At 51.9% G+C, this 24,630-nt stretch overlaps 9 protein-coding genes across 9 annotated transcripts; 4 read left to right on the top strand and 5 right to left on the bottom strand.

The window, feature by feature from the left end:
• Positions 1-569: 569 nt before the first annotated feature.
• Positions 570-3,522, top strand: JCM6883_006118 (uncharacterized protein; the record flags this gene model as incomplete). Its single annotated transcript, XM_076632659.1, has 11 exons — positions 570-1,240; positions 1,318-1,377; positions 1,450-1,460; positions 1,534-1,639; positions 1,718-1,998; positions 2,064-2,091; positions 2,173-2,600; positions 2,710-2,985; positions 3,079-3,175; positions 3,280-3,317; positions 3,386-3,522. 11 exons carry the CDS (start codon positions 570-572, stop codon positions 3,520-3,522), a joined length of 2,133 nt encoding a protein of 710 aa, XP_076487286.1.
• Positions 3,523-3,955: 433 nt separating this feature from the next.
• Positions 3,956-5,704, top strand: JCM6883_006117 (seipin; the record flags this gene model as incomplete). The annotated part of the gene is made up of 5 exons (XM_076632658.1): positions 3,956-4,197; positions 4,269-4,390; positions 4,449-4,863; positions 4,939-5,503; positions 5,564-5,704. 5 exons carry the CDS (start codon positions 3,956-3,958, stop codon positions 5,702-5,704), a joined length of 1,485 nt encoding a protein of 494 aa, XP_076487285.1.
• Positions 5,705-5,913: 209 nt separating this feature from the next.
• On the bottom strand, positions 5,914-6,346 carry JCM6883_006116 (uncharacterized protein; the record flags this gene model as incomplete). Its single annotated transcript, XM_076632657.1, has 2 exons — positions 5,914-6,192; positions 6,257-6,346. 2 exons carry the CDS (start codon positions 6,344-6,346, stop codon positions 5,914-5,916), a joined length of 369 nt encoding a protein of 122 aa, XP_076487284.1.
• Positions 6,347-6,763: 417 nt separating this feature from the next.
• JCM6883_006115 (uncharacterized protein) lies at positions 6,764-7,115 on the bottom strand (the record flags this gene model as incomplete). Its single annotated transcript, XM_076632656.1, has 3 exons — positions 6,764-6,879; positions 6,943-6,951; positions 7,019-7,115. The coding sequence occupies 3 exons, from the start codon at positions 7,113-7,115 to the stop codon at positions 6,764-6,766; spliced, it is 222 nt and encodes a 73-aa protein (XP_076487283.1).
• Positions 7,116-10,551: 3,436 nt separating this feature from the next.
• Positions 10,552-14,321, top strand: JCM6883_006114 (uncharacterized protein; the record flags this gene model as incomplete). Its single annotated transcript, XM_076632655.1, has 19 exons — positions 10,552-11,071; positions 11,136-11,255; positions 11,327-11,437; positions 11,501-11,666; positions 11,741-11,916; positions 11,986-12,121; positions 12,181-12,293; positions 12,362-12,489; positions 12,555-12,744; positions 12,822-12,857; positions 12,927-13,038; positions 13,100-13,147; positions 13,209-13,272; positions 13,335-13,439; positions 13,507-13,574; positions 13,636-13,718; positions 13,780-13,880; positions 13,955-14,051; positions 14,128-14,321. 19 exons carry the CDS (start codon positions 10,552-10,554, stop codon positions 14,319-14,321), a joined length of 2,568 nt encoding a protein of 855 aa, XP_076487282.1.
• Positions 14,322-14,524: 203 nt separating this feature from the next.
• Positions 14,525-17,002, bottom strand: JCM6883_006113 (uncharacterized protein; the record flags this gene model as incomplete). The annotated part of the gene is made up of 4 exons (XM_076632654.1): positions 14,525-14,656; positions 14,716-15,291; positions 15,353-15,818; positions 15,891-17,002. The coding sequence occupies 4 exons, from the start codon at positions 17,000-17,002 to the stop codon at positions 14,525-14,527; spliced, it is 2,286 nt and encodes a 761-aa protein (XP_076487281.1).
• Positions 17,003-17,214: 212 nt separating this feature from the next.
• Positions 17,215-19,377, bottom strand: JCM6883_006112 (uncharacterized protein; the record flags this gene model as incomplete). The annotated part of the gene is made up of 1 exon (XM_076632653.1): positions 17,215-19,377. One exon carries the CDS (start codon positions 19,375-19,377, stop codon positions 17,215-17,217), a length of 2,163 nt encoding a protein of 720 aa, XP_076487280.1.
• A 1,731-nt stretch (positions 19,378-21,108) lies between these two features.
• Positions 21,109-22,909, top strand: JCM6883_006111 (DUF6534 domain-containing protein; the record flags this gene model as incomplete). Its single annotated transcript, XM_076632652.1, has 7 exons — positions 21,109-21,121; positions 21,231-21,478; positions 21,629-21,852; positions 21,979-22,195; positions 22,277-22,304; positions 22,371-22,650; positions 22,717-22,909. The coding sequence occupies 7 exons, from the start codon at positions 21,109-21,111 to the stop codon at positions 22,907-22,909; spliced, it is 1,203 nt and encodes a 400-aa protein (XP_076487279.1).
• A 235-nt stretch (positions 22,910-23,144) lies between these two features.
• On the bottom strand, positions 23,145-24,630 carry JCM6883_006110 (uracil-DNA glycosylase; the record flags this gene model as incomplete). Its single annotated transcript, XM_076632651.1, has 8 exons — positions 23,145-23,212; positions 23,313-23,400; positions 23,472-23,498; positions 23,578-23,809; positions 23,869-23,974; positions 24,133-24,152; positions 24,227-24,293; positions 24,356-24,630. Coding segments are annotated over 8 exons (883 nt in total), but the record flags the coding sequence as incomplete, so codon positions are not given.

Below are 24,630 nucleotides of genomic sequence, written 5' to 3'. Positions count from 1 at the left end.
GTCTGATTCAGGTTGGAGAAATGACGTTGAGTAACGGGTCGAGTCTAAGGGGGAATGCGAGCCGACCAGCGGTAGAGAATTCAGGAGTACGATCGAACGATACAGACGGGAGAGAGGAGAGGGAGGGAAAGAGGTTCAAGAGGAACGATCGATCGAATAACTTCAAACGGACCTTGCTGCGCAAGACGTTAGGCGATTGCAATCCATTCTAGCCTTTCCTTCCCTTCAGCACAGTAGTCATGAGCTCCTCTCACTCGTACCCACTGGAGCTTCCTCGGAGCAGAATGAGTTGCCAACTGAATCTTGATCCGATGAAGTCGGATGTTGTGAGCTCAGCTATCGGGTGTTGCAGTCGAATCAGTCGCGTTCGTGGTCGAGTGAGTCCGCATAGTGGCTATCGGAGAAACCGAGTTGGTGAGAGCCTGAGAGGAAGCTCTGAAAGGATTCCCTCCAACTCTCTCTCTCTCTCTCTCACTCTTCTGCCCACAGACGTCGATCACGCCTCTCCCTCCCTTCAATGCAAGCACGATAATATACTCTCACTCGATCCACGCGTCTCTCGTTTCCTAATGCGGCTCACTTCCCTCCTCCCATCCTTCAACTCTCTCCAATCTCGTCGCGCTCCTCCGTCCCGTTCCACTCCCGACGAAGCGACTATCCCTCTAACCTCTCTCGATCCCGATGCCTCATTCGAGTACCCCAATGGCTCCTCCTCTTCATCACTCCCCAAGAATTCCTCCTCCTCGAGCTCCAGCACCACTTCCTCGTTTCGCACTTCTTTCCCACTGCGTAAACTCCTCCTCGTCGCCGTAATAATCGTCGCAACCTACAAACTAACCGGTTACTTAGTCTACGCCGACTATACCTCTCGATTTCGTGACAGACTCGACGATTATCGAGATCGTTATGCGAATTGGAGAGGCTACGGAAAGGCTGGAGAGGCATGGGAATACGAGAGAATACCCTCGAGTGTGGAAGTACTCGGGAGAAAGTATAAGAGTGTACAAGATGAGGGGGGAAAGGTACAGAGTTGGAAAGGGATTAGATATGGACAAGCCCCGACGGGAGAGAGGAGATTCAGGATTGCTCTACCGATAGAGGAAGCAGCAGCGGGAGAGGAGGACGAGGATAAGGAGAAGGTTATGAATGAGTGGGATATTGGATGTGTGAGACCTAGACCGAGAGGGGATGGGAAAGATGGACCGAAGGAAGAGTTTGAGGGTCATGAAGATTGTTTAAAGTGAGCTTTCAAGTTCTATTCACCCCTCTCTTTTCACAATCTCGTCGATGGCTAACGATTGTTGTCGAGAGTGATAGATTGAACGTGTTTGCTCCGCTAGAGAGAGCGAATACGACGCTATTACCAGTAATGATTTGGTGAGTTTCTCCCTCTCCTCTTCCTCGTTCTTTGCTGTCCTGTTATCTCACGCTTGTGATATGACTCGTCAGGATTCATGGAGGTTGGTTTCCGCTTCTACTGTCTCGTCTATCGTCACAATTTGATGTTGACCCCTCGTAACTCTGTTCGCTCAGGTGGTTTCGTCGGAGGATCGTCAAACGAAGCAAAATACGATCCAACAGAGCTAATGAACCTAGCGATCGATGAGTTGGAAGAACCTTTCGTATTCGTTTCTATCAAGTGAGTCCGCTCTCTCTCTCTCTTCAATCCTCTTCTTCCACCCCGAATTTCTCACTTTTCATTCCCCAAACTCTCTAGTTATCGTCTAGGCCCCCTCGGATTCACCGCTTCTCCTCCGCCTCCCGGTCCCGAGCCACTCCCACCTCATATCCCCGTCGGTCCCGCGACAGATCTCGACCTGAACGCCGGACTGAAGGATCAAATCCTCGCTTTGAAATGGGTTCAATCCCACATCGGACAGTTCGGAGGGGATAGGGATAAAGTTACTTTGGTGGGTCATAGTGCCGGGGCGGTTAGTGTCGGGTTACATATGCTTTATACGGGGACGAGGGATGGGAATGAAGGACTTTTTAGAGGTGGTGAGTTTCTCTCGAACTCTACACTCTATTTCGAAAGATAGCTGATGATGATGTTGCGAACGTAGCTTTCATGCTTTCCGGAGCTCCTACATCGTAAGGTTTCTCATAGCTTGGTCCCTCAACTTTTTGACTAGTGACTGACCTCGAGATTCTTCCTTGTCTTCTATTTTCTAGATTCCCAATTCCGTGGCCGCACGACGCCTCCGCGCGAACGCTCCACCCCCTCCCTGGACCCTCTCAGTGTCCTTCCCCCGTTCAGCGACTCCGCGGTCCTCCCGACAACACCGATCTCCTTTCTTGTCTTCGTTCTCTCCCCCTCCCCGAGTTGTACCAATCAACCCGACTCCTAACGGACGACAACCCCGTCAACGCCTGGTTCCCTTACTACCCCGTTCTCGAAGGCTCGTGGGGAACTGGACCTACGGGAGTAGATGGGAAAAGAGGTGGTGGGGGTTGGTTGGATGTTAGACCGTCAGAGAGGATCACGAGGGGAGAGTATACGAAGATTCCGGTCGTGTTGGGGAGCGTGACGGATGAAGGGACTAGGTTCGTACATGAGAAGATTGAGGAAGGGGAGAAAGAGTTTTTGGCGGTTATTCGAGGTGAGCCCCCCCCAAACTCAAACTCAAGTCTCTCACGACTCTCTCGACTCGACTGAGGGCATGGAAAGAGCGTCGCTGCTGATCTCGTGACGAAACTCGTGTGTGCGAGCGAGAGTAGATGTTTTCGAATTCACCTATGGAGCGATCGAAGATCTTCTCGAACCAATCCTTTCATACTACCCCTCCCGATCCCCTTCCTCCTCTTCTTCTTCGAGATTCGCCGGCCTAACGTCGAATTACGAAAGACTATCAATGTTTATCGGGGATATCTTGTTCCAAGCTCCTAGGAGACATTTCTTGAGGGAAACTCCGAAAGATTTCGGGGAACCTAGTTGGGCTTATGTTTATGAGGAACCGAGGAAAAACGCACCTGAACGATTGGGAGGTGAGTCCCTCCCACAATACTACTTCTACTTCTATCACCCCCTGAGTGGCAGCGACGCAAAGAACTGATCGGTCTTCGTTCGAATGGATTCAGTTCAACATGGAGCGGACCTACCTAGTTGGTTCAATCACCCGGAAGAACAGGACGAAGAGATGGTACAGCTCTCGAAAGATATGGCTTCTTACCTCATGTGAGTTCTCCATCTCCTCTTTTCGACTAGGAGTTCTCATTCCTCGAGTCAACGGTTTCGTACGTGAGGACGAGCTGATAAGTACTCCGCTCTCCGCTCTGCAGTAATTTTGTCACTCGACTAGACCCGAACGGTCCAAACCGTACATTATCTTCCCTCTCTTTTCACTCTCGAGTTCGCCCGCTAACGATTCACTACTACTCTTATCAGTTCCTCGCTGGCCACAATACACGATGGATCGATTGACGTTACAGCTGAGGAGAGGAAACGTGACGGTGAAGGGGGATAACGATAGGTTGGAAGCGATGCGGTTTCTGAACATCAATAATCCAGTGTTTGCGAGATAACGTCGGTCGAAGCTTATCCAACTGTAATACTTTCTCCGTCTCGTTTGAGTCTCTTCTTTTGTGTCGTCGACTTCAACGTTGGATTTGAGAGGCTCGAACGATGGAGAATGCGTGCAAAACCTGTCGAAACCGGATTTTTCGCGATTCGTGCTCGTCGTGTTGACGATACTTTAGTCGAATTCGTGTTCGTTCTCGTCGTCGAGCATGCTCAGTGAGGAGGACGAACACAAGGCGTGAGTCGACGCAGAGAACTTTGCGAAACTTCGAGCTGAAAGCTGAAAGTTCGACTTACGACTTCCTCCTTTTGTCACTCTCGCACCTCCGACATCCACCTCGACAGCAAGCTCACGACTCTCTACAGCCTATCGAATCAACCTCACGACCTCCCTCGTTCTTGAACAGGATACCCCGCATCGGAGTCCTCTCATCTAAGATGTCTCCCTCTTCCAGCACGTCGGCCTCGCGCAAGCCCTCCTCATCCACATCCGATAGTGTACTACCTCAATACACCTCGAGCCCCGTCGAATCGCTCGCCTCCCTCCTGATTCGATCTCTGCTCGTCTTCTTCCTCCTTCTCACTTCCCTCCTCCTCGCCCTAGTCGCCTGGTTCTCGTTACGTTCATTCCTCAAAGTAGATCCCATAATCGGTAGCGAGCGAGTTTGGCTACAATATGGGTAAGTCGACCTCTCTCCTTTTCTCGACGTCATGAGGCTGATATGAACCTCTCTTTCATGTGCTACTGCAGGGAGTTCCGTACACCTTATGCGTTTGTAGATCTACCGACTGGGAAGTATACCGCTCCTGGAGAAAGTTACGATATTAGTATCGAATTGAAAGTACCTAGTTCTCAACAAAATCTCGTAATGGGTAAGTGTCTCTCTCTCTCCTCCTCCTCGCGGGGTAACTGACAAGTCTCGTAATGTAGGTAACTTCATGACAACGATCAGTCTCCTAAACCAAGACACGGATCCCATTCTTCGAAATTCCCGACCCGCGATTCTCTCGCACCCCGTCCATCCCAAACTATCCCACGTCCTTCCACTCCTCCGACCTATACCTCCTCCTGTTCAGAACCTCAACCTCCCGCTCCTTGAATCAGTCGCGTTGAATAGGAACGGTTGGCAAGGGAGTTCGAAGAGGGTTGAAAAGGTTTATGTTGAGGTCGGGAGGAAAGACGCGCATCCGGAATGGTTGAATCAAGATCGGAATACTGGACTAGGTGGTGAGACTACACAAGACTCTGTTATTGGAAGAGGAGCAATGGTTCCCGCGAGATTGGGAGGAGAATTGCAAGTTTATGAAAGTTGGTTGAAAATCGAAGGCAAACTTTACGGTCTCAGGTCAGTCCCTTCTCCTTCTACATTCGATAATGAGAAGAGAACTTCTGACGAAGCTTGTTTTTTGAAAACCACTAGATCATTGATTCGTTCCCACCCATATTTATCGTTCCTCTTCTTTTTCCCAACTTTCCTCCTCACTGAACTCCTCGCCGCACTCGCCGTTTACGCTTACTTCGTCGTTCGACCCACCACAACCGAAGAGGAAGAAGCCACCTCACGATTGAAGCAACGACTAGGAGGTGAAAGTACGGAAGAACTAGAGTCGGAGGACGCGATCGAACAAGTTTTGGAGAGGGAAATCAAGGCGGAGACTCCTGAGGAAGAGGATGAAGAGGAGTTGTTGACTTCTGAACCACCTTTGGGTACGACGGAAACAGAGACAGAGGAAACAGGCGCGAGAGGGGAAGCGAGATGGGAATCTGAGAGGAGGAGCGAGAGGCGAGAGAGAGAAGCGGGTCCAGGTGGGAAAGGGATGAGTGAGATCGCTGGGGAGACTGAAACCGAGACGGAGACGGAGACGGAGATTGAAACGGGAGTGAGTTCGGAAGAAGGAGAAGGGAGTGAAGGGTGGGCTGCGATCGAGGGAGAAGGAACGGTTCGAGTCGAGAAAGATTTCGATGAAACCGCTACGGTGGGAGGTGTAAGTTCCTTCCATCTTGTCGGGTCGAACGTTCCTCGCTGACTCTCTGGAGGTTTGTAGAGCGAGACGACTCGAGCAACTCGATCAACTTTCGGACCTTCAGTAGCCGGCACTACTTCAACTCGAACGACAGCGACCTCCTCGCGTCCTTCAGAAGGACTGAGGGAGCGTCAGGGACGACTCGCCGAGGAGAAGGAATAGACGTTTTGACTTCGCTTCAGTGTATTTTCGATTGACCATATGCATAACGTGCTCTGCTTGTTTTCCCGATCGTTGTAAAGCAGTATCTCTCAAGGCTATACAAAGTGTCCATTGCGTTAAGAGGGGGAAGAAGGAACCTAGAGAAGGAAAAGTGCGATCTATCATGGAAGAAACCGTACGAGGCAGCAATGCTAAACCGAGATAAGGACTCAAGCAAGGAAATGGCGACGAGCAACGGCATGGAACCTCGTTTTTGAAAGTTCGTGATCGGCAGCAACGGTATCTGAGTTGGGAGGGTTGTAATCCGGTAAACGCATCTCGAGACCGCTCGGAGTGTAGATGATATGGCGTTGGTCCTGGTCCGAGGGACGAGCAGGAATGTGTGTCTCGTCGAAGTACTTCAATCTGACTCGATCGCCCGAACCGGTATGGTAGAGGTTGTTGATTCGAGTTCGGAAGTCGTGATAAGCCATGTGTCCTAGCTTGACCTAACGCAGGCGATCTGTCAGCGCATTGTAGACCATAACAAGTAGAAAGAGCCGTGACACCAACGAGTCCGTCGGTAATCCTTTCAGCGGCGACTGCTGTTAAAGTTTTGTGGAGTCCTTTCTCTCGACGGAGGTTCGAAAGGGCGTTGGCCATCTGCTCGAGCTGGACCGTCACCAGCCTTCTATATTCTGTGCGTAGCTCCCGAGGCGCAAGCTCGCGAGCCGATCCTGGGCGCAATATTCTCAGCGTCCTTCGAGCGGGATTTGTGGGCGAAAGAACGTTCTGCGCTTACCTCGATTGAATCTTGCCTGGTCAAGATCGCTCACTGCAGCTTCGTGCCTTGCCTTAGCCATCTCGAGGGACTGCGTGACTCTGCTGACAGCTAGCGTAAGAGGTTCTTTGACAGCAGATTCGACCGTTTTTGCTTTGAGCTCGATCCGTACCGCGTCAGCCAGGAGCTCGGAGCAGTGAAGGGAGACAGTACTGACTATACTCTATTATCATGTCGTACTCGAGGTAGATAGCATAGAGAGCTCGCTGTAAGATGGAGTTTCTCAGCGCTCTTCGCTTTCAGACAACGTCGGTGCGGTTTGAAGCTTCACTGACCAAATCCCAGATTGTCTTTCCTCTCAGGTAGTCGTTCAGTTTCCTCTCATCCTTGTCCTCGAGGTCCCTCTCACCTTGAACTACAATCCTCAAAGTTATCAGCAGCGCGAAGCAACGAGGGAGAAAGGTTTCAAACAGCTCACTTAGCTCTACTGCAAAGCATGAGCAGCACGAGGGCGTCAGCAGGAACATAGGTTACAGAAGGAGATCACAACGTACTGTCGCCCTCGACGCGTTCAATCGAGACTCGAGGAATCGGAAGAACGCTTGGATCGAGATGTGAATAGGTTTGTGTGCCGTGTGCGTGGGTCGCCATCGCCGCCGTGCTCCCTACCAGTGTAGCGCAGAATAGAGTAGAAGAGAAAGGGAAAGACTCGGACGACGCACGAGCGCCAAACTACCTCGCACGGACCTCTTCGCAAGGCTCCGGCGCACCGGAGATAAGAAACTCAGACGAAGTTTGAATTCAGAGAGAAGAAGTCTATTGACAGAACGAGAGTATTCGGGACGAGACACAAGCAAGTGAACGCTATACAAGAGAGAGGGTTCGACGAGCGACTGGCTCAAAATTGTCAGAGGATCGCTTCGACATCGAGTGGGCACTGGCAGGCGATAGACTTTGTCTCTGCTCAATCAATTGTCGGCGGACCACCACACAACGTCGAATCTACGAACGGCAAGTGTAAGGCCACAGCTATGGGGCGTTGGTTCGGTGAGACTTACGAGAGCTTGCTTCAACGTCGCTAGGTGCCACTGGCTTGAAATCGAACGCCAGCTTTCGAGCCTCAGAGCGGCCTGAAGATCGTTGTAAGGCCTGACTTCTGCCCTTGCGAGGGTAGTAGCCAGCTACAAGGCAGAGAGACCGGCGGTGTGGTCTGCAATACACTCTTAGATCAGCCTTTTACCACGAAAATCTCGGTCTCGAAGGGGAACTCACGGTAGGAACCTTCTCGTTCATCACAGCGTTCGACGTATCTTCCGATCACGTCGATCTCTCCTGAAAGCCAGGCGAGAAACCCGTTTCGGTCGAGTTGGTTGAGATACTGAATTTCGTTGACTTGTTTCACAAGTCTTTTGTAGGCCTTATAGCACTCTTGGACATTACGCTGCTCTCCGTCAATCTTGCGTTATTTTGAGTTGTCCAGGTTCTAGCTAGTAACGAGAATGGCACTGACCAAGGCTGACCACTGTCTGACATCTCCTTGTTGGTAGGCTAAAGATTTCCTTCCCGAGGTCAGCGCTTACGGAACAACCAGCAAGAAGCGGAAATTTCCATACCAATCTCAACTGAACATGGCAAAGAAAGGTCACTCGACAGGGAGTCAGCGCCGTGATCCCGCTCTCTTCGTAGTAAAGAAGGGAACGTGCCTGCTTGATTCACCTCATCCTCAGAGGGGAAGCCGCTAGGCAGCTCCATATCCGACTCGGTTGGAGCCGGAGCCATCGAGTCGATTCGAGAGAGGTGAAGCAGATGTAAGAGGAAGAGGGAGAAGAAAGGCAAAGCCTCTGCTTCGGGAAACTTCGCGTGTGCGTTCGTTTACGCAGACGGTACGAGCCTCTTGACGTCGAAAGGCGAATTTCGCATGGTCCATTCCTCAGACTCCAGAGGGTCGAGATCGATTCCATTGAGACCTCGCGGGTAAAGTGGGCGACTGTCGACAATGGCCAAGAGGAAGTCGATCAATAGTCTGTAGCTGTACTCTTGTTCTGCAAGGCAGAGTCAGACAGGAGATAGAGGGGATCATGACATACCGCCTATACCAAGTGGAAGAGACTGGCAGCCAGTCGTGCCGACCCACGGGCCAAACTACCTCGCACGGACCTCTTCAAAGGCTTGAGCGCACCGGAGATAAGAAACTCGAACGGAGTCTGAATCCGGAGAGAAGAAGTGTATTGACAGGACGAGAGTGTTTGAGACAACACTCAAGCAAGTGAAGTGAACGCTAAACAAGAGAGAGGGTTCGACGAGCGACTGGCTGAAATTTGTCGGACATCCGTTTCGAGAAAGAGTGAGCATGTGAATCCTCATCGCGCTCGACAGCGGTCGATGCCGTAGATAGTCGAGACTCCGGGGCTGGCGATGTTGGTCGACGTTCCGTGGGAAGATTTCGAATCAGTTGTTCGCGTACAGCCTCGAAGCGTGTCATCTAATAAAAGGCAAGTGTTAAGTCACAGTCACCGTGTCACGCCTGGTCATTCGGAGGGGCGACTCACGACTTTCTGTTTGAAGTCATTGAATAGGGTTTGGACGTTTTGATGGAAGGTCCAGCGGGAAGTTTGCTCCAATACGTTTCCAAAGTCGATGTAAAGCTTCCTCTCCTCCTCTGCGAGGTCCTGAGCGAGCTGTAAGGCGGTGACATCGTTGGGGTTGTCTGCAAATTAAGTTTTGATCAGCCCTGTCGTCAAACCCTCGATACGAGAGAAGACCTTACCTCTCTGTCCTTGCTGCAAAGCGACAACACAAGCCGCGTAATGATCATTCCTTCTCGGAATACGAGGGCGATCCGCAAGCCACTCAAGTAAGCGCTTTTTGCTGGGTTTGTTCATATAACCGAGATGAATGACTACAGATCAACTTGTTAGCTGAAAATTTAGCGATTCGCTCGACGGACTTACCGTCGCGCACAGCGAAGTTGTAGGCTGTATAGTAAACTTGAACGAGTCTCTGCTGACGAGTCGTCAGTGGTCGTCTCGCATGTCGGAAGAGGAAACGAGATAGGCACTAATGAGGGCTGACAGAAGATCGGCATCCCCTTGTCGGTGGTAGAGCTGGTAAGCATGGCGAGCTAGCGATCTCATAAACAGGTCAGCATCGCTCAGAAAGGAACGGCATCAAAACCGCTTCCAGTCGAGATTTACCCACCTTCGTCGACTGCTCACAGCGGCAGAAGTGAATGACGAATCAGTCTTCGAGTCCGCTCCGCTTCACAAAACGGAATCACGTACTTCGTGAGGCTATATTGTCGGCGGCGGGAAACCCACGGGGGAGCGCGAGTCTTGCCTCACGCGAGTCTACGCTATGATAGGGCATCGCGAGTGGCGACGGGATTGAGTTGTCGACAACGAAGGAAGAAGGATAGAGAGAGAGCGCAGAGCTGAGAGCCCGGTTCACTTACTCGTTGAAATTCGCGAACCCGTTTGTTTACGCGGACGGTACGGGCCCCTTGGACTTCCAGCGCGAACCTCCTTCGCGAGTCCCGCGAGTTGAAAACGTCAATAGGAGTCAGGAGTTAGGACCCACTTCTCGAGACTGAGTGATTACGACATCTGAATGCAGGAGCAAAGTGGGCGTTTGTCAGCAATGGCGAGACGGGTTACAACGAAAGACTCACTGTATGAACTATCGCGTAAATATCGCGCGATTACGAGCAGAGCTTCGCCTGAGGTTGGTAGGGATCAGCGAGAGCCAAGCGAGAGCGCAATTTTGCGTACGCTAAGCTGCAGCAGAGCCCCGAGTCGAAGTTATGTACAGGCTCCATATGATTAAAACACAGCTATGGACAGCTTTTTAGTCGTTCAGGCTGCCGGCGCTGAGTGATTGAATTCCACGAAGCAGAGTAGTTGCGGAGAATGGTCGACTTCGAGGCACCGAGCGGGAGGTTTCAGTTGTCACTTTCGTAGTCGTGTACGGATAGCTCCTGGGCCACGGAGAAGTCGTCGAGTGCAGGCGAAGTGTGGTCGAGAAGAGAGAATTACAAAACGGAACTCTCTCATTCAACCTTCATCGAGCGCGGTCTTCGAGGTACGACAACATGGAGGGGACTCAGCCGTTCACGCAAGACATTCCTACGACCCAAGAAACGAATGGAACGACTTCAGCAGCGTTCCCTCAACCTTCATCATCAGAAACTCAAACCTCACTGCGAGCTCCGATCCCCGCTCCTACGACGCACATGAGCGCGACCGAGGCACTCTTGAACTCGATGGACAACCCTCAAAACGCGCTAAAAGCAGGACCTTCAAAGTTTGCACCGTTTCCCGAACAAAATCCTCTCGCTGCTCCCCTCACCGGTTTCTCCTCGATCCCTTCGAAAGCTGCCGCAGTAGCAAACCCGAAACCTTACACGGCACCTCCTCCTTACACGGAACCCTCGATCGTTCTCGGGGCTGGATTGAATGAGAAACCGCCAATTCGGAGGATTATCGATTCAGTCGAGGAAGCAAAGATGAGGCCGGAAGAGGTCAGGACGCCAGGTGTCGTATACGAAGAGGAGGTCTCGAGAATGTCGGTAGCGGAATTGAAGAAGCTAGGCCTGGGACGAGTTCCAAGTGGTGAGTTTTCCCAAACATCTCACGAAACTTGAGTGCAGTCGAAGCTGATGATGGGTTGAGACAGGATTCTGTTACTCTGCTCGAATGACTCTACACAAACCTCTTCCGAAGAGTACTGTCGGTACAGATGATCCTCATCCAGAACAACCTTCACGAATCATCGGCGTTTTCCAGAAACTCGACGGCAAGTCTCGCTCCCCGGCGCCTATCTCTCTCTTCGAAAGATCCCTGACCCCAGATTGAGCTATCTTCCAGCGGCTGGCTTGACCGCTCGGATGCAGCGTGTTGCGGTACGAGAAGCGGTTCGGGAAGAGATCATGCTCGTTCACTCAGAAGGACATTGGGATCGAGTGAGGGCGACCGGCTGTACGTTTCATCGAGCTTCCCATCAATCGAGTCCTGCAAGAACTGAGTCTCGCTCCTCCCTAGTTCAATCGGTCGAATACCTCGAAACTTGCACAGAATTCTTCGATCGACTATCACTTTACGTCAACCCTGATTCCGCATTCGCTGCTCGTCTCAGTTGTGGTGGTGTGATCGAGATGTGTCGTGCGGTTGCTGAAGGTCAAATCAGGAACGGATTCGCAATCGTTCGGTACGCTTTCAATCTTTTTCGTTGGGCCGGATCTTTAGCGCTTCGCTGACACACGTTCTCACGCGGACACGTAGACCACCTGGTCATCACGCCGAACCGGAGGAAGCCATGGGATTCTGCTTCTTCAACAACGTCGCCGTAGCTGCGAAATGGCTGCAAACGGTTTACGCTTCGGGAACCCAGAAAGATGTCAACGGGAAAGAGATCAGAATGCAAAAGGTGCTCATCCTCGATTGGGATGTTCACCATGGTATGTATCGAGTCACTTCCTGTCTCTCACGGAATCCAGAACTGACACTCATTCAATGGATCGATATAGGCAACGGAACTCAAAAAGCTTTCGAAGACGATCCAAACGTTCTCTACATTTCTCTCCACCGACACGCAGATGGATTCTACCCTGGAGGAAACTACGGAGCTATGGAATCGGTCGGATCTGGTGCTGGCGCCGGATTGTAAGTGATTTCGCTACTCTGCGCGATGCTCTCCTCCTAATTCTCTCTCGTTGTGTCAGCTCGGTCAACATTCCTTTCCCCGATATGGGAATGGGAGATGCCGATTACATTTACGCGTTCCAACAAATCGTCATGCCGATTGCTTACGAGTTCGCTCCCGACATTGTACTCGGTGCGTTTCAACCTCCTTAAAACGAATTATTGATTATCGCTCAAAGTGCTGATTCTTTCGAATGACAGTATCGGCTGGATATGACGCCGCTGCTGGTGATGAGCTCGGAAAGATGAAGGTCTCTCCGGCTGGATACGCGCACATGACTCATCTCTTGAGCGCTCTCTGCGGAGGAAAACTTGTTCTCGCTCTTGAGGTAAGCCTTTCTCAGCTTATCTGCGGAGCCATGAAAAACCCGCTCCAACTCTTTCATGATCTCAGGGTGGATACAACGTCGACTCGGTCGTCAAATCTTCGCACGCTTGTGTTGAAGTCCTCGTCGGAGACGAACCTCCTTATCTACCTTCTCTCGGCCCGGCTTCTCTCAGCGCGACCAACACCGTCTACAACGTCATGCGAACGCAGAGCGCTCACTGGAAGTCGATGGGAGCTGCCGTAGCAACTACCGAGGGCGAGTTACCCTTTTCGCTTGCCTCTCTCTTTCGTTCTGGTATCCTGACAATTTTTTGCCGCTCTACTTCCCTACAGAACTGCAAAAAGCAGGAAAAACGATGTCTCTCACTGGTGAGTGTCTCTCACCTCGAATTCCTTTCCGTTCTGCGAGGGCTCATTCGGTATTTGTGGTACTCCCAGAAATCTTGCGAGCTCACCGGCTGTACGATCTCTACAACGAGTATGGACTATTCAGTCTCGAGATCACGGATCCTGAGCTTGAGCAACATTTCTCGAGTCAAGTGCTTGTATCGTGAGTCTATCTCTTGGACTGTCCTATTCCAGGCTTGCTCACCCTTCGACTCAATTGTCAGTGAGGACGTCTACGATGCCGACACTCTACTGGTCTTCATGCACGATCTGTACGTTCCAGTGCGTTCTCAACGAGCTTGAGGAGACGCTGACGTGAGAATCACGACTCAGCGGTTCGATCAAAGCCTCCTACTTTGCCTCGACCTACGACGTCGATCTCGAACGAACTCAACTAGTCAGTTCCTTGTCATTCTTTCCCTGACGAGCGTTCAAGATCTGACAATCAACTTTCTCTAGCTCGACACGAGTCGAGAAGTACTCGATTGGGCACTGCACGACATGGATTTCGCTGTCGTCGACGTCAACTTCCTCGCACATTTGCCGACAATCAAAGGTCAAATGGTTAGCGCCTATCCTTCGCCCTAGCCCGACCTTCGAGGACACGCACTGACGTCTTCTCGAATGACAGCCTGATCCTACCCGAAATCGAGAGTTGGAGAAGAGACTCGCTCTACACGTCTGGGATTCTATCGTCAGGTGAGTTTTCGAACGCGCTCTCTCATCGGGCTGATCCTAACCTGAGTGTCTGGCGAAATAGCTTGTCGACCGCAAGGAATGTCGTGCTGTTCGGAACGGGAGCTGGATGCAGTGCAGTTGTTGCTATGGTTCAACATCGAGGAGGTAAATCATTGGTCTCTCCTCGTCGAGAGCTCGACTTGCTCACGTTCTTCTCTCTTCTTAGGGACGGTCGCTCAACGAACTCGAGCTTGCATCTCGGTACTCGGTCACGAACCGCCACCAGAACTCGATAGCTCGTGCGATTATCGAACTTGGTACAAACAAGTAAATTCCCTTTCCCCTGTCGATTTTCGTGTTTGACCGAGCATAGAGCTGATCAAACTCAAATTCCAACGCAGAACTCTTTCGTTCTCTTGCCTTCGAATCACCCTCTACAAGAAGATCCGAGGAAAGCTGGCAAGAATACGAAAAAGTTTGGAAACATTCTGCGAGCGAGTGAGTCCTACCGGCCTGTCTTGATCTCACGCTCAACTTCACGGCTCAAACTGATTCGCGATTGATTGCTCTACAGCTACCGACGACGAGGCTCGACCGACACATCTACTACGAGCGTCGATGCCCAAGATCAAGGAATTCCTGTCTGCGAAACTTCCTCCTCCTCCGCCGAAGCCTGTCGAACCGGCAGCAGAAGATACGGCCATGGCGAATGGAGATGGCACTCCTGCTCCGGAACCTAACGGGGATTCCGCTCCGATGCTCTCTTGATCTGTAATCCTCCTCCCTCTCTCGCTCGGTTTGAAAAATACCCTCGTTTGTTTTCTCAAGTCTCTTTCTCTTCTTGTTGTAGCACTTTTGATATCCCAAGCTAGGTTGCAAAGTTTGAAGCACATACAGCGCGGAACGATAAAAGACGACAGATGAAAAACGAGAGGGGTAACTGAGCGGAGAAAAGAGACAGCATTGGGGTATCAACGACTGAAGGGAAATCCGACGAGAGGGAAGGTTGAGGTGGTAGACGGGTTGGAAGCGGATCCAGAAGAAGGAGGAAGGGGAGGAAGCTGGAAGGCAGTCCCTTGGAGCGAGAGAGGGTGAGGTGCAGCCTACGAAACAAGTCAAAGTCAGCTGCGAGTTGCTGAAGGTGAGAAGAACGAGAGCTTACCTCGAGACCGGTGTTGAGGAAAGATAGCACGACAGGCAAGAGAGAATTCTGTTCAGTCGTGAGAACAAGTTCGTGTCCAGATTTCGCGTACTGACTACTTCCGAGTGTCGCGACGTCGTCTCTCGATGAACCTCCAGCTCCGTTGATTCGTAGTTGACCGTTGATCAGACTCTGTTTGCGTTCCGAGAGATCTGCTTCCTGTTTGAACTGAGAAGCGTACATCTTGCTGATCGAATTCGACCTTGCGAGCGCTCCTCCAGCACGCGTAGGAGTACCGAGTCGTGTCCGCGGAGGAGCCGTGACAGGTCGACCAAACTGGGGCGCGGCGAAATTCGGTCGAGGAGAAGGAGCGGCCGGGGAGATTTGTTGAGGTTCGTCGGGAGGGAGGAAGACGTCGCGGAGGACTTGTGTCGAAACAGTTTGTGCCGCTGCGAGAGCCGGAGACACAGTCGTTCGAGACTGGTACGATCGCGAGATCTGATTGCGAAACGTAGAAAGCCATCGGGATCGAATTGAAGCGTCCGAGACGGAGAACATGTAACGTCGTTTGACGTCGAGGTGGTTCGTGAAGGCGACCTGCGAGCAGAGGCGAGGGGGTAAGTCCCTGGAGAAGCTATATGAGCGCAGGTGGACTAACCTGGAAGGTGTTCTGCATGAACGCTCGCTCGATCGAAAAGGCTTTGTTCAAAGGCAAGCCTTGATACCTCGGTGCATTCGCTCCTCGTTTGATCAAGACCATGACCCGGACGCCGAGAGCGGTTCCGGTGACTCGGAAACTTTGGGTATTGCTCCTGGCGAACGAGAGGACGGGAGGGTCGAATTCGAGATCGGGACCTGCAAGCTTGATGCTGAACTTGGTGTCTGGAGCTGGAATAGAGATGGTGAAAATGTCGGAGGGAGTGCGATACGTGAGATGAGTCGGTAATTTTGGAGGATCAATTGTCGCTTCGATATCGGGAGTCATGCTGAAGATTGAATTGTCGGAAGCTTGTTCGATCCGTTCTCGCCGAACCGAAGTATAGATACGAGAGAGGAGATCCTCGGGCACGACCATTCGAGTATCGTGTTCTCGGAACCTCCCGATGAACTCGTCAACAGATAACCTGAGTCGCAGAGTGAACAGTGAGTCAAGACTTTCCTCGAGGGGTGACAACAGGAATCAGAGCGAGACTCACATCTGAGTAGAGCGCGAACTGGGGAAGATGGGTCCTTCTCCGGTTTCCCTTTCGTCACTCGAGTGTAGAACATCGCTCAAACGAAGAATTGAGACGATCAAGCTGAATGCGAGACTCGGGTCGAAACCGCTCGAAACGTTCGTTTCGGCCCAGACGTTTGCCAACACTCCAAGAACGTACTCTGCCGCCTTGCGATCCTGAGGCGGGAACCTGACCGACATGAGGAACAACCTCAGAGCGTCATCGATTCGTACTCCGCCGAATCTGAACCTTTCGATGTAGGACCGGAGAACGTGACGATGATTCGGGTTCGCGAGGTACGCTCCGAGCTGATTCCGGTTTAGATCCGTGTTCTTGAACAAGAGATTCGAGATCGTCGGTCCGTCGCCCGTGAGGCCTCCTTTCTGGACGAGAGAGGCGATCGCTCGAGAGGGTTCATTCGCGAATCGATCGATGAATGCGATGAGGAGAGGATGTCGTTTCTTGCTCGTGTTGCTCGAGATGGTGGAGTCCTCCGAGGAATCTTCAGTCGCCGAGATCTTGAGGTTTCTCGACTCGACCACACTTTTGACGAGGAACTGACTGTCGAGAGAGGGAGGAATCGGTTCTCCAGTGAGAGGATGCTCTGCGATGAGAGGTTTCGCGATGACGAGCAAGTCGGTGAACAGGAAGAGGTAACGATCTTTGACCGTGTTTGCGTTGACGACTTGAAGAACTGGAGTGTGGAGTAGAAGTTTTCGAGGAGGGGCGTCGAGAGGAGAGGGACTTGTCGATGTCGCAGAGTTGCTGGAACCGACGTCGTTCGAGAACATTGATTCGATCTTGGCCAGAATCCGATTTGAAGGGAGCTCGTTGGCGGGAAGCGGTGAGACTCGGGGAGATAAGAGATGTCGATTCGTCGACTGTGACGAAGCTGAGTTAGACGAGAGGTCTCGATGCATCATAGTCGACGAGTCATATGTTGAGCTTCGACCGGCTGAGGATGCTTGAGATTCAGTCGAAGGCGATCTGATCATGCCTGGAGAGGCTGGGGAAGGAGGTTGAGGTGGACCGGTTAACGTTGTTCGTTCTCTTTCGGGATCGGCAACGTCGGTCGGAGGAGCGAAGCGCATGTTGAGGAATGGATCGGGAATGACAGCGGTAGGCGAGATTGGGTCAAGTAGAACTGGCGAATCGGACGGAGTTTCAGGAAAGGCGGAATTCTGGAAGGGAAGCTTGAAGGGGAAGTCTCGCGTTTTGCGTGAGCTCTTCTCGGTACTTGATGGAGACGCCAGGAGAGCTGTGCGACTGGATCGGCTGTTGATCAGGGATTGAATAGTGGGAGTCAGAACAGGTCGATAACAATCAGATCGTGGAACGATGAAACGACGTACTCTGGCTGAGCAGATCGAGTCGACTCCTTGTGTCCGCCTACTTGAGAGTGAGCTTTCGCGCCGAAGGGGAACTGGTAGTCTGCCTGTGGCGAAGGGAAACTCGGGTTCTCGTCGACTTTCGCCTCATCTTGCAATTTTCCATCTCCTCTCTCCCCTTCCAAACTTTCTTGTTCCTCCTCGACTCTCGCATCAACTTTCTCGAGCATTCTCCCACTTCCGCTTCCGCTCCCACTACTGTCGATTGAACTAACCGCGCTTCCCATCCGACTACGGGCGAAATTCGATCCGAGCTGTAATTGAGTCGCATCCGAACCTCGTTCCCGTGCTCTCCGACTCGCTTCAAGCAGAGCTAGACTCGAGCTCGCACTACTACCCCTCTTACGATCGGATCCGATACCGCCCGGTAGTCCAAAGAATCCTGAGGGTTGAGCTTCAACGGCAGCGATACCAAAGGTCGGGATCGGCCGTTGCGTTCTTTCATTCGAGCGTTGAGGCGGAGCGTCTTCAAAGGAAGGTGTCGAAGAAGCAGTCGAGGAGGCGGATGCAGAGGGAGAGATCGAGGCGGAAGAGAGGGGCGTAGGGAGTTCAAGATGTGCTTCGGAAGGATGACGATTGTCGGTCGAAGGAGTAGGTCGCGTTCCTTCGGAATCCTCGTGGGTCGGCCAATCTGAACTCGGATATTGAGGCGACGAATTCGGCGAAACAGAATCGTCAGTCAACTGCTGTAGAGGCGGATTCGAGAATCGAGGTTGTTGTATTGTCGTCGCGGAAGAAGGGGACGATGTGTGGGGAGCGGTCGCGAGGAAGGAAGGAGCCCAAGGAGCCTTTGGAGTTTGATCGTTCAACTGAGACTGGGCCGAGTGGAAGGAGCGGAAAGACGGATGAGGGGAAGATTGTAGAGAGTTCGTCTGAATCGGAGGCGGCAAATGCTGTTTTGACTCTCGAATGTGTTCCATTTCTGAATCGGGTCGAAGATTCGACGAGGGCTGGAGGGCTGCGTCGTATTCCCAGACGTTTCGCTCATCTTCTGACTGCTCCCCTTCGTCCGTCGAGGGTTCGTTCGGGTCTTTCCAGCCTGCTCCTCCTCCTTCTTCAGTCGTTGATTCCGGTCGACTCGATGTGTCGGATTGATCGGTAACGTCTCCGTCCATCCGAATCCCCATTCCGATTCCACTCCCACTCTCGTTCCTCCCTTGATGTTCCGAGCTATACGACATGTTGAGCGGCAGGCCGAGTTGAAGAGGGTGAGCCGAAGGAAGAGCTTGAGGTATCGATTCGCGAGTTTCCTCCTCCCTCACACTGTCGAAACCAGACCCGTGTCCCAGTCTCCAATCAATACCTCCGACACTGCCACTTCGAGGTCTCGCTCTTCCTATTCTCCCGACAACCCCTAATTTATCCTTTCCTCCCACTGATCCCGCTGGAGTTGCCAATCTTCGCGCTGATAACTTCCTCATCAGGTTGATCCGCGCCTCACTACGTTCCTGAGGTTGTTCGTCTTCTTCCGCTCGATGAGGTCCAAGAAAATGATGAGATTGAGCGAGTTCGAGCGATTCAGCGATCTCCGTAGACGCTGCGGTTCCGAATCCTCCTGTGAGGCCGATTCCAGTCACCGTATTGTTCCTTTTCAGCACTGGAGGTGTCGCAAGTTTCCCCGGTTGACCAGCTTGCGATAACGCGGCCGCCGTCGTGTTGTTCCTCCTCAATCCGGCTCCTCGAGTGAGGTCCATCTTTGCCCTCGCTCTCCTCTGCAAATCTTCGAGGGTCGGCAACGGTTCATTCGCGGTGAAGAAAGTTGGAGGTGGTGTAGGAGGTGCAGTTCCAGTCAGTTTTGCCATGGCGAGTTGTCGTGCGAGAAGGGAAGCAGTTCGTTCGAGCGAAGATTGGCCGGGGGGATAGAGAGACCGCGAATCGTCGTCATTTGGCGTAGGTTGTCGCGAGTGAGCTGTGTAGGCTCGTGGTCGACTGCGATGTTCTCGTCGGGGAGCAGGAGAAGAAGAAGAGACGGGAGAGGGAGGATTCGAAGTCGAAGAGAGTTCCCGTGTCGACGCTGCTCGTTTCAGCATCGCGATCGCCGCTCTACGTGGATTGTCCTCTCCATCCGCGGTCGACATTTGTGCTGGGAACTAAGGGAGGGAAACAAAGAAAGGCGGTGTTCAGTGAAGGAAGCAAAGTGTAGGAGAGAGGGAAAGAGAGAGGACGTACCGATTGACGCGTCCCGCAAGAACTCTATACTGCTTATCCGTCTGTACAGTCCCGTTTGGCGGGGGATGAGCGAGGTGAGGTCTTCAAGCTATCGGTGATCAAGCGTTCTCCTCTTCGATTGCTTCCGAGGTTGATCCGGTTGGATTGACCGAGATCTCTATCGGTACTGGCGTTATTCGAGCTAGGTGTGGTCGGAGGCGGACTCAGAAGTGAGGACCAAGATTTGGCCTCTTACCTCGCCATGGGAACCGATTATCTCGACATTGCTTCTTTTACCTCATCGTTACTAACTGTACTACTAGCTATACGACTGTAGCGCAAGCCTTCAGAAATTGCCGACTACTTGATGCGGGAGCAAATTTTCTTTCGCGAATTTTCATTTCAGCTGAGTTTGTCGAATTCGTTCGAGCTCAACCACCTCGCAAGTCGTTCGTTGCTGACTGTAGTACATTTCTTTACTATCACGAGAGGACTGTCCCTTGTCCCAGTTACGAGTGAGCAGGCGAAATGGGTTGTCTTCCAGGCTCGAGCTCTTCGCAAAAGACTGACTTGACCTCTGGTTTTCCTCTGTCTTCCCGTTTCACGTTCCTTGTTCCACCTTGTCCTGACCGTCTCCTTCTCCTCACCGACGTTGACTACATCACTGTCGCCGGATGGCGTTCTTCCCAGTCGCTCTCGAGTTGACAGCGCCCATTACAGCTCGCCAAAACAGATGGTGTGTTGCACACTCTCTGAGCGCTTGACGATGCAGCATGCCACTCGAGTCCGTAGAAGAGTTCTGGCTCCGAGGAGGACGATGCAAGGTTGTCAGAGCTCATTGCGACACTGCGACGAGGGCCGCAAATTGCGGGAATTCGAACCATCCAACGTTACGAGAACAAGCTTTTTCTCGAGTTTTAGTTTGCAACAAGCATTTCCATTTCCCCAGTACGTACGGTACCGTTTTCTAGAAAACGGTCGACGAGGAGGAAGGTCGTTTTGCTGCAGGACGCGACACTCTAGAAGATTTTCGCATCATTTTCAGGCCAAGTGCATAGATTCAAGAATTACTCTTCTAATGCTGTCGAGACGTCGACACCGCTCGTAAGCCGAGAAGAGGGTATGAAATTCTTCTCTGAGGCGAGAACAGGGTCTTTCTCCTCCGTTGTACCACCTTGCTCTTCACCTACCTGTACGTCGAGTCTCGCTGAACCGTGCGAACGAAGCAATCAACCTCGTTGCATTGACCGGCATAGTCGGTTTCTCCTCTAGAGGCTCTCGCTCCCGCAACGAAAAACTCCGACTCTCTTCTTGAGAATTCACCTCGACGGAATTCCTGCGATTTTATTTCTGCTCGACTCCCCCCCTCTCATCGACCGTTTAGCTTCGTTTCTGCCAAACAGGGACTCGAGATACGAGAGAACGAATCGACTTCTCCTGCTCATTGTGGAGAGAGCTACTTGAAAAGTCGACAGCTCCTTCGAACGACTACTTTCTTTCCTCATCCTCATCCTCCCTCTTCCACTACTCCGACCTCCTCCTCCTCTTCGTTGACGTTCACCTCCAGCGACTCTACCGTTTCTTCGACCTGATCAAGTCCCTCTCCGACTTCAACTTCCACCTTCCCTAGTCCTTACTTCCCCTTCTTTCAAGCTTTTACAATGGGTCTCTTCGGTAAGTCAAACTTCTCCTTGTCAAGATTACTGCTAGCGGTCTGCGTCAGACTCGGGAAAGCATGTCTCGTTGCGAAGAATTTCGTTGACACCTGCTCAATGTCCCTCAGATGATTCTATCGGCGCTTTCGTCGTCGGCACGGCGTTCTCTACCTTCCTCCTCGGTATCACCTCCACTCAAGCCTACGCCTACTTCACCCTCTTCCCCAACGACAAGCGCCTCTACTGGTGGCTCGTCGTTTTCATGTGTATTCTCGACTGGAGTCACTCTGCGATCTCGATGTACACCATCTATGATTGGACTGTCGTCAACTACGGTAACCCCGCCCACCTCGTCGTCTCGCCTTGGTCTTTTGCTGTAAGTCTCTCTCTCTGCGCGAATCGCACGGCAGGATCACTCACTGATCTGGTTACTACTTCCAATCTATCGCTCACGTCTACTTCGCTGCAAACGACCCCCGCACGACCCCTGTCTCTTTCGCTCCTTCGCATTCGATCGCAACAATAGGTCGATCCCGCTATGACCGGTATCGCCGCCTGCATCTGTCAATTTTTCTACGCCTACCGAGTCTACATCGTCGGAAAACGTGGTCTCCTCGTTCCCGTCCTCGTATGCGTCCTCGCCCTCGTCTCCCTCGGCTTTGCGGTCGGATCGACCGCCCAAATCTTCATCTTGCAAGAATTTGCGAAATTCCAAAGTTTCACCTACGGAGTTGCTATCTGGCTCGCGGTGTAAGTTTGGCCTGTCCGCACTCCCTTCCATGACTTGATCGGCAGATCATGTCTTCTGCGAAGGATCTATCAGTGACTTGTTACTGATTTTCTTTTTTCTTTCTTCTTTTCCTTCTGACCTACCAGTGCTGCCCTTGCCGACGTTATCATTACCGTCTCTCTCGTATACTACCTCCAAAAGTCGAAGACCGGTCTCCTCCAAACGAACTCGATGCTCAACCGATTGATCGAACTTATCATTTCGACCAATTCGCTTACGGCTGTTATCGCCGTTGTCGACGCCATCCTCTTCGGAGTCTCTTCTTCAAGTTGGCACGTGTCAGTAAACCTCTGCCTAATTAAAGTGAGCCAAAATTTGGAGCGTTTTGAGTGTCTTTGGGGTCGAAAGAGGTGACTGACTTGGTTTTCTCTTCCACTTTTTTAGCTCTACTTCAACTCTCTACTCGTTTCCCGTAAGCCTTTGACTCTCACAAGCTACTCAGGGTAGTCTACTGACACCTCCATCTGCTGGGAAACAGTCAACGCTCGTGCTGATCTCGAACGATACCTCTCTGGATCCGCTCGCTACCAAAACGACCGATCTCGTCCTCTCCCCGCCTACGCTCACTCTGCCGGTGCCAACACTGGTACTCATTCGGTCGGATACTCGTCGACTCACACGACTGCTCACGTCGAACGACCCGACATGGAGAAGAAGACGATGCTCGGTTTCGGAGCCGAAGATTGCAACCCTGCGATCTTCTACCAAGCGAAGGCGATGCCTACGACTGTCGCAGACGGTATCAAGGTCACGACTCAGTGAGTACTCGGAATTTCCCACTGCTGCTGAAAAGAGCAAGAACTGATCATCGCGAATCTTCGTAGCTCATCGGTCGTTACCGATCACGCCGCTTACCCTCCTCGCCGCGCTTCCGACAAAGACCTCTCTTTCGACGAGAAGGATACTCTCGAGGGTGACTCGCAATCTCTGCCCCCGAACAGCATTGATCTCCTCGCCGCTCTCGAAAGGTCTCCCGACAACTCGTCGCACTCTCGACACCACGACAACGTCGTCTAGATCTCCGTTTCCTCTCGTTCATTATCGTTTTTGCATCGTTCTCATCTCCTCTCGTTTGCCATTTGTTTTACCCCTTAGCCCCTCTAGCAGCAGTACCAGGTTCTTCGTTTCATATCATCCGTATACCTTTTCGCAACCTTCTTTAATTTTCCACTTCCGCCGCCGCGTCAGACACTCATCGAGCATCATTGCGTGGCTATTCGCTTTCCAAGGGTTGAGCATACTTGGTCCGGGTTTACTTTCCGTCGTCACCTTTCGCCTCTTGTTCGATTTCAATCTTCGTCCAATCAATTTTCGCGTCAGCTGCCGCAAGGAAAGCAGAAGAGTCATCAGCTCAGGCTTCGCGCTCGGTTTGCACCTTCCAGGAGCAGGAGAGCGCGATAGAGGGAAGCCGGCTACTTACGACCATATTTTTCTTCGAGCCATTCGTTTGCTTTCTTGAAGTGACCGTTTCCAAAGAAGCCACGACTCGCAGATAGAGGTGAAGGATGCTATGAGAGTTGACGAAATTAGTTGGCGGTGCGCTATTCCAGGAGCGAAAGAGGAGAGAGAAAAGGCGTACCGGACTCGTCAGGATCAAGTGTTTCTTCTGTGTGTTCGAGCGACAAGCATCGGTTTACAAGTCAGCAACCGCAACGAGAGAAAGAGAGAGTAGGATCGCTGCTCACCTTGTCCATTTTCGCGACTCGTTTCGCCGCCCAAGCTCCCCAAGCGAGCACGACGACTCCTTTTCCTTCTTTCCCCACTTCACCACTTCCTCCGTATCGATCGACCAAATCGACAAGCTTGTCCGTGAACGTCTCCCAGCCTTTACCCGAGTGAGATCCAGCTTGATGAGGTTTCACGGTGAGTGAAGTGTTGAGAAGCAAAACTCCAGATCGAGCGAGCGACGTCAGCGAGCTGTACATCCGAGCGAGTTAGCTATTTTGAATACGTGTAGGGAGGTAATGAGGGCTCACCCATGAGTTGGAACAACGAAAGATGGATACTCAGTTTTGATCTCTTTGTAGATGTTTCGAAGCGACGGAGGGATCTTGACTCCAGGTCGAACTGAGAAGCACAGACCTAATGCATTGAGTTCATGAGGATTAGAACGTGCAGAAGGAGACAGAGATACAGGAAGAAGTGACTCGCCGTGAGCCTGACCTGGAGAAAAGGAGAGAGAGAGAGAGCCGGTTTAGCACGAGTCATACGGAGATAGCAGATAATTCAGTCTTGCTCACCGTCATCGTGATAAGGATCTCTGCGATGCGACACGCGAGGGCGGCTATTCGTGAGCACAGACTATGGACGAAAGAAGAAGGAGAGTGAACGTACTGCCCGAGAATAACGACTTTGACGTCTTCGAGCGGGGTATATCGGGACCACGAGTAGACGTCGTGAGCTATTAAGAGAAGTCAGCGTTCTGAATGAGAGACAAACCACGAAAGAGGGGAGAGAGTTTACCTGGAGGAAAGACGGTCCATTTGCCTTTCGAATCCTTGTCCTTCGTTCCTCTCAATCCTTCCTTCCACAAGAACTCTTTCAGCTTCCTGAAGTAGGGTTTCTTGAGCTCGTTCTGCAACAGACTCAACCACGAAGGATCGAGAGTTTCACATTCGAGTCGAAGTAAGTCGGCTTCAGTCGGGTCCGATCCTTTCGACGATAGGGAAGCTTGATACGATTCGACCGAGAAGTCAGAGGGAGGAGTTGTCGAGGTCGAAGCGAGGGGAGCAGCTCGA

This window comes from Sporobolomyces salmoneus, assembly GCF_050403485.1.
Source record: "Sporobolomyces salmoneus JCM6883 DNA, S_salmoneus_JCM6883_v1_ctg29, whole genome shotgun sequence".
In the NCBI taxonomy this organism is placed as follows: domain Eukaryota; kingdom Fungi; phylum Basidiomycota; class Microbotryomycetes; order Sporidiobolales; family Sporidiobolaceae; genus Sporobolomyces; species Sporobolomyces salmoneus.
Note: the sequence above shows the minus strand (reverse complement) of the source record. Positions and strands in the feature narration are given on the sequence as shown.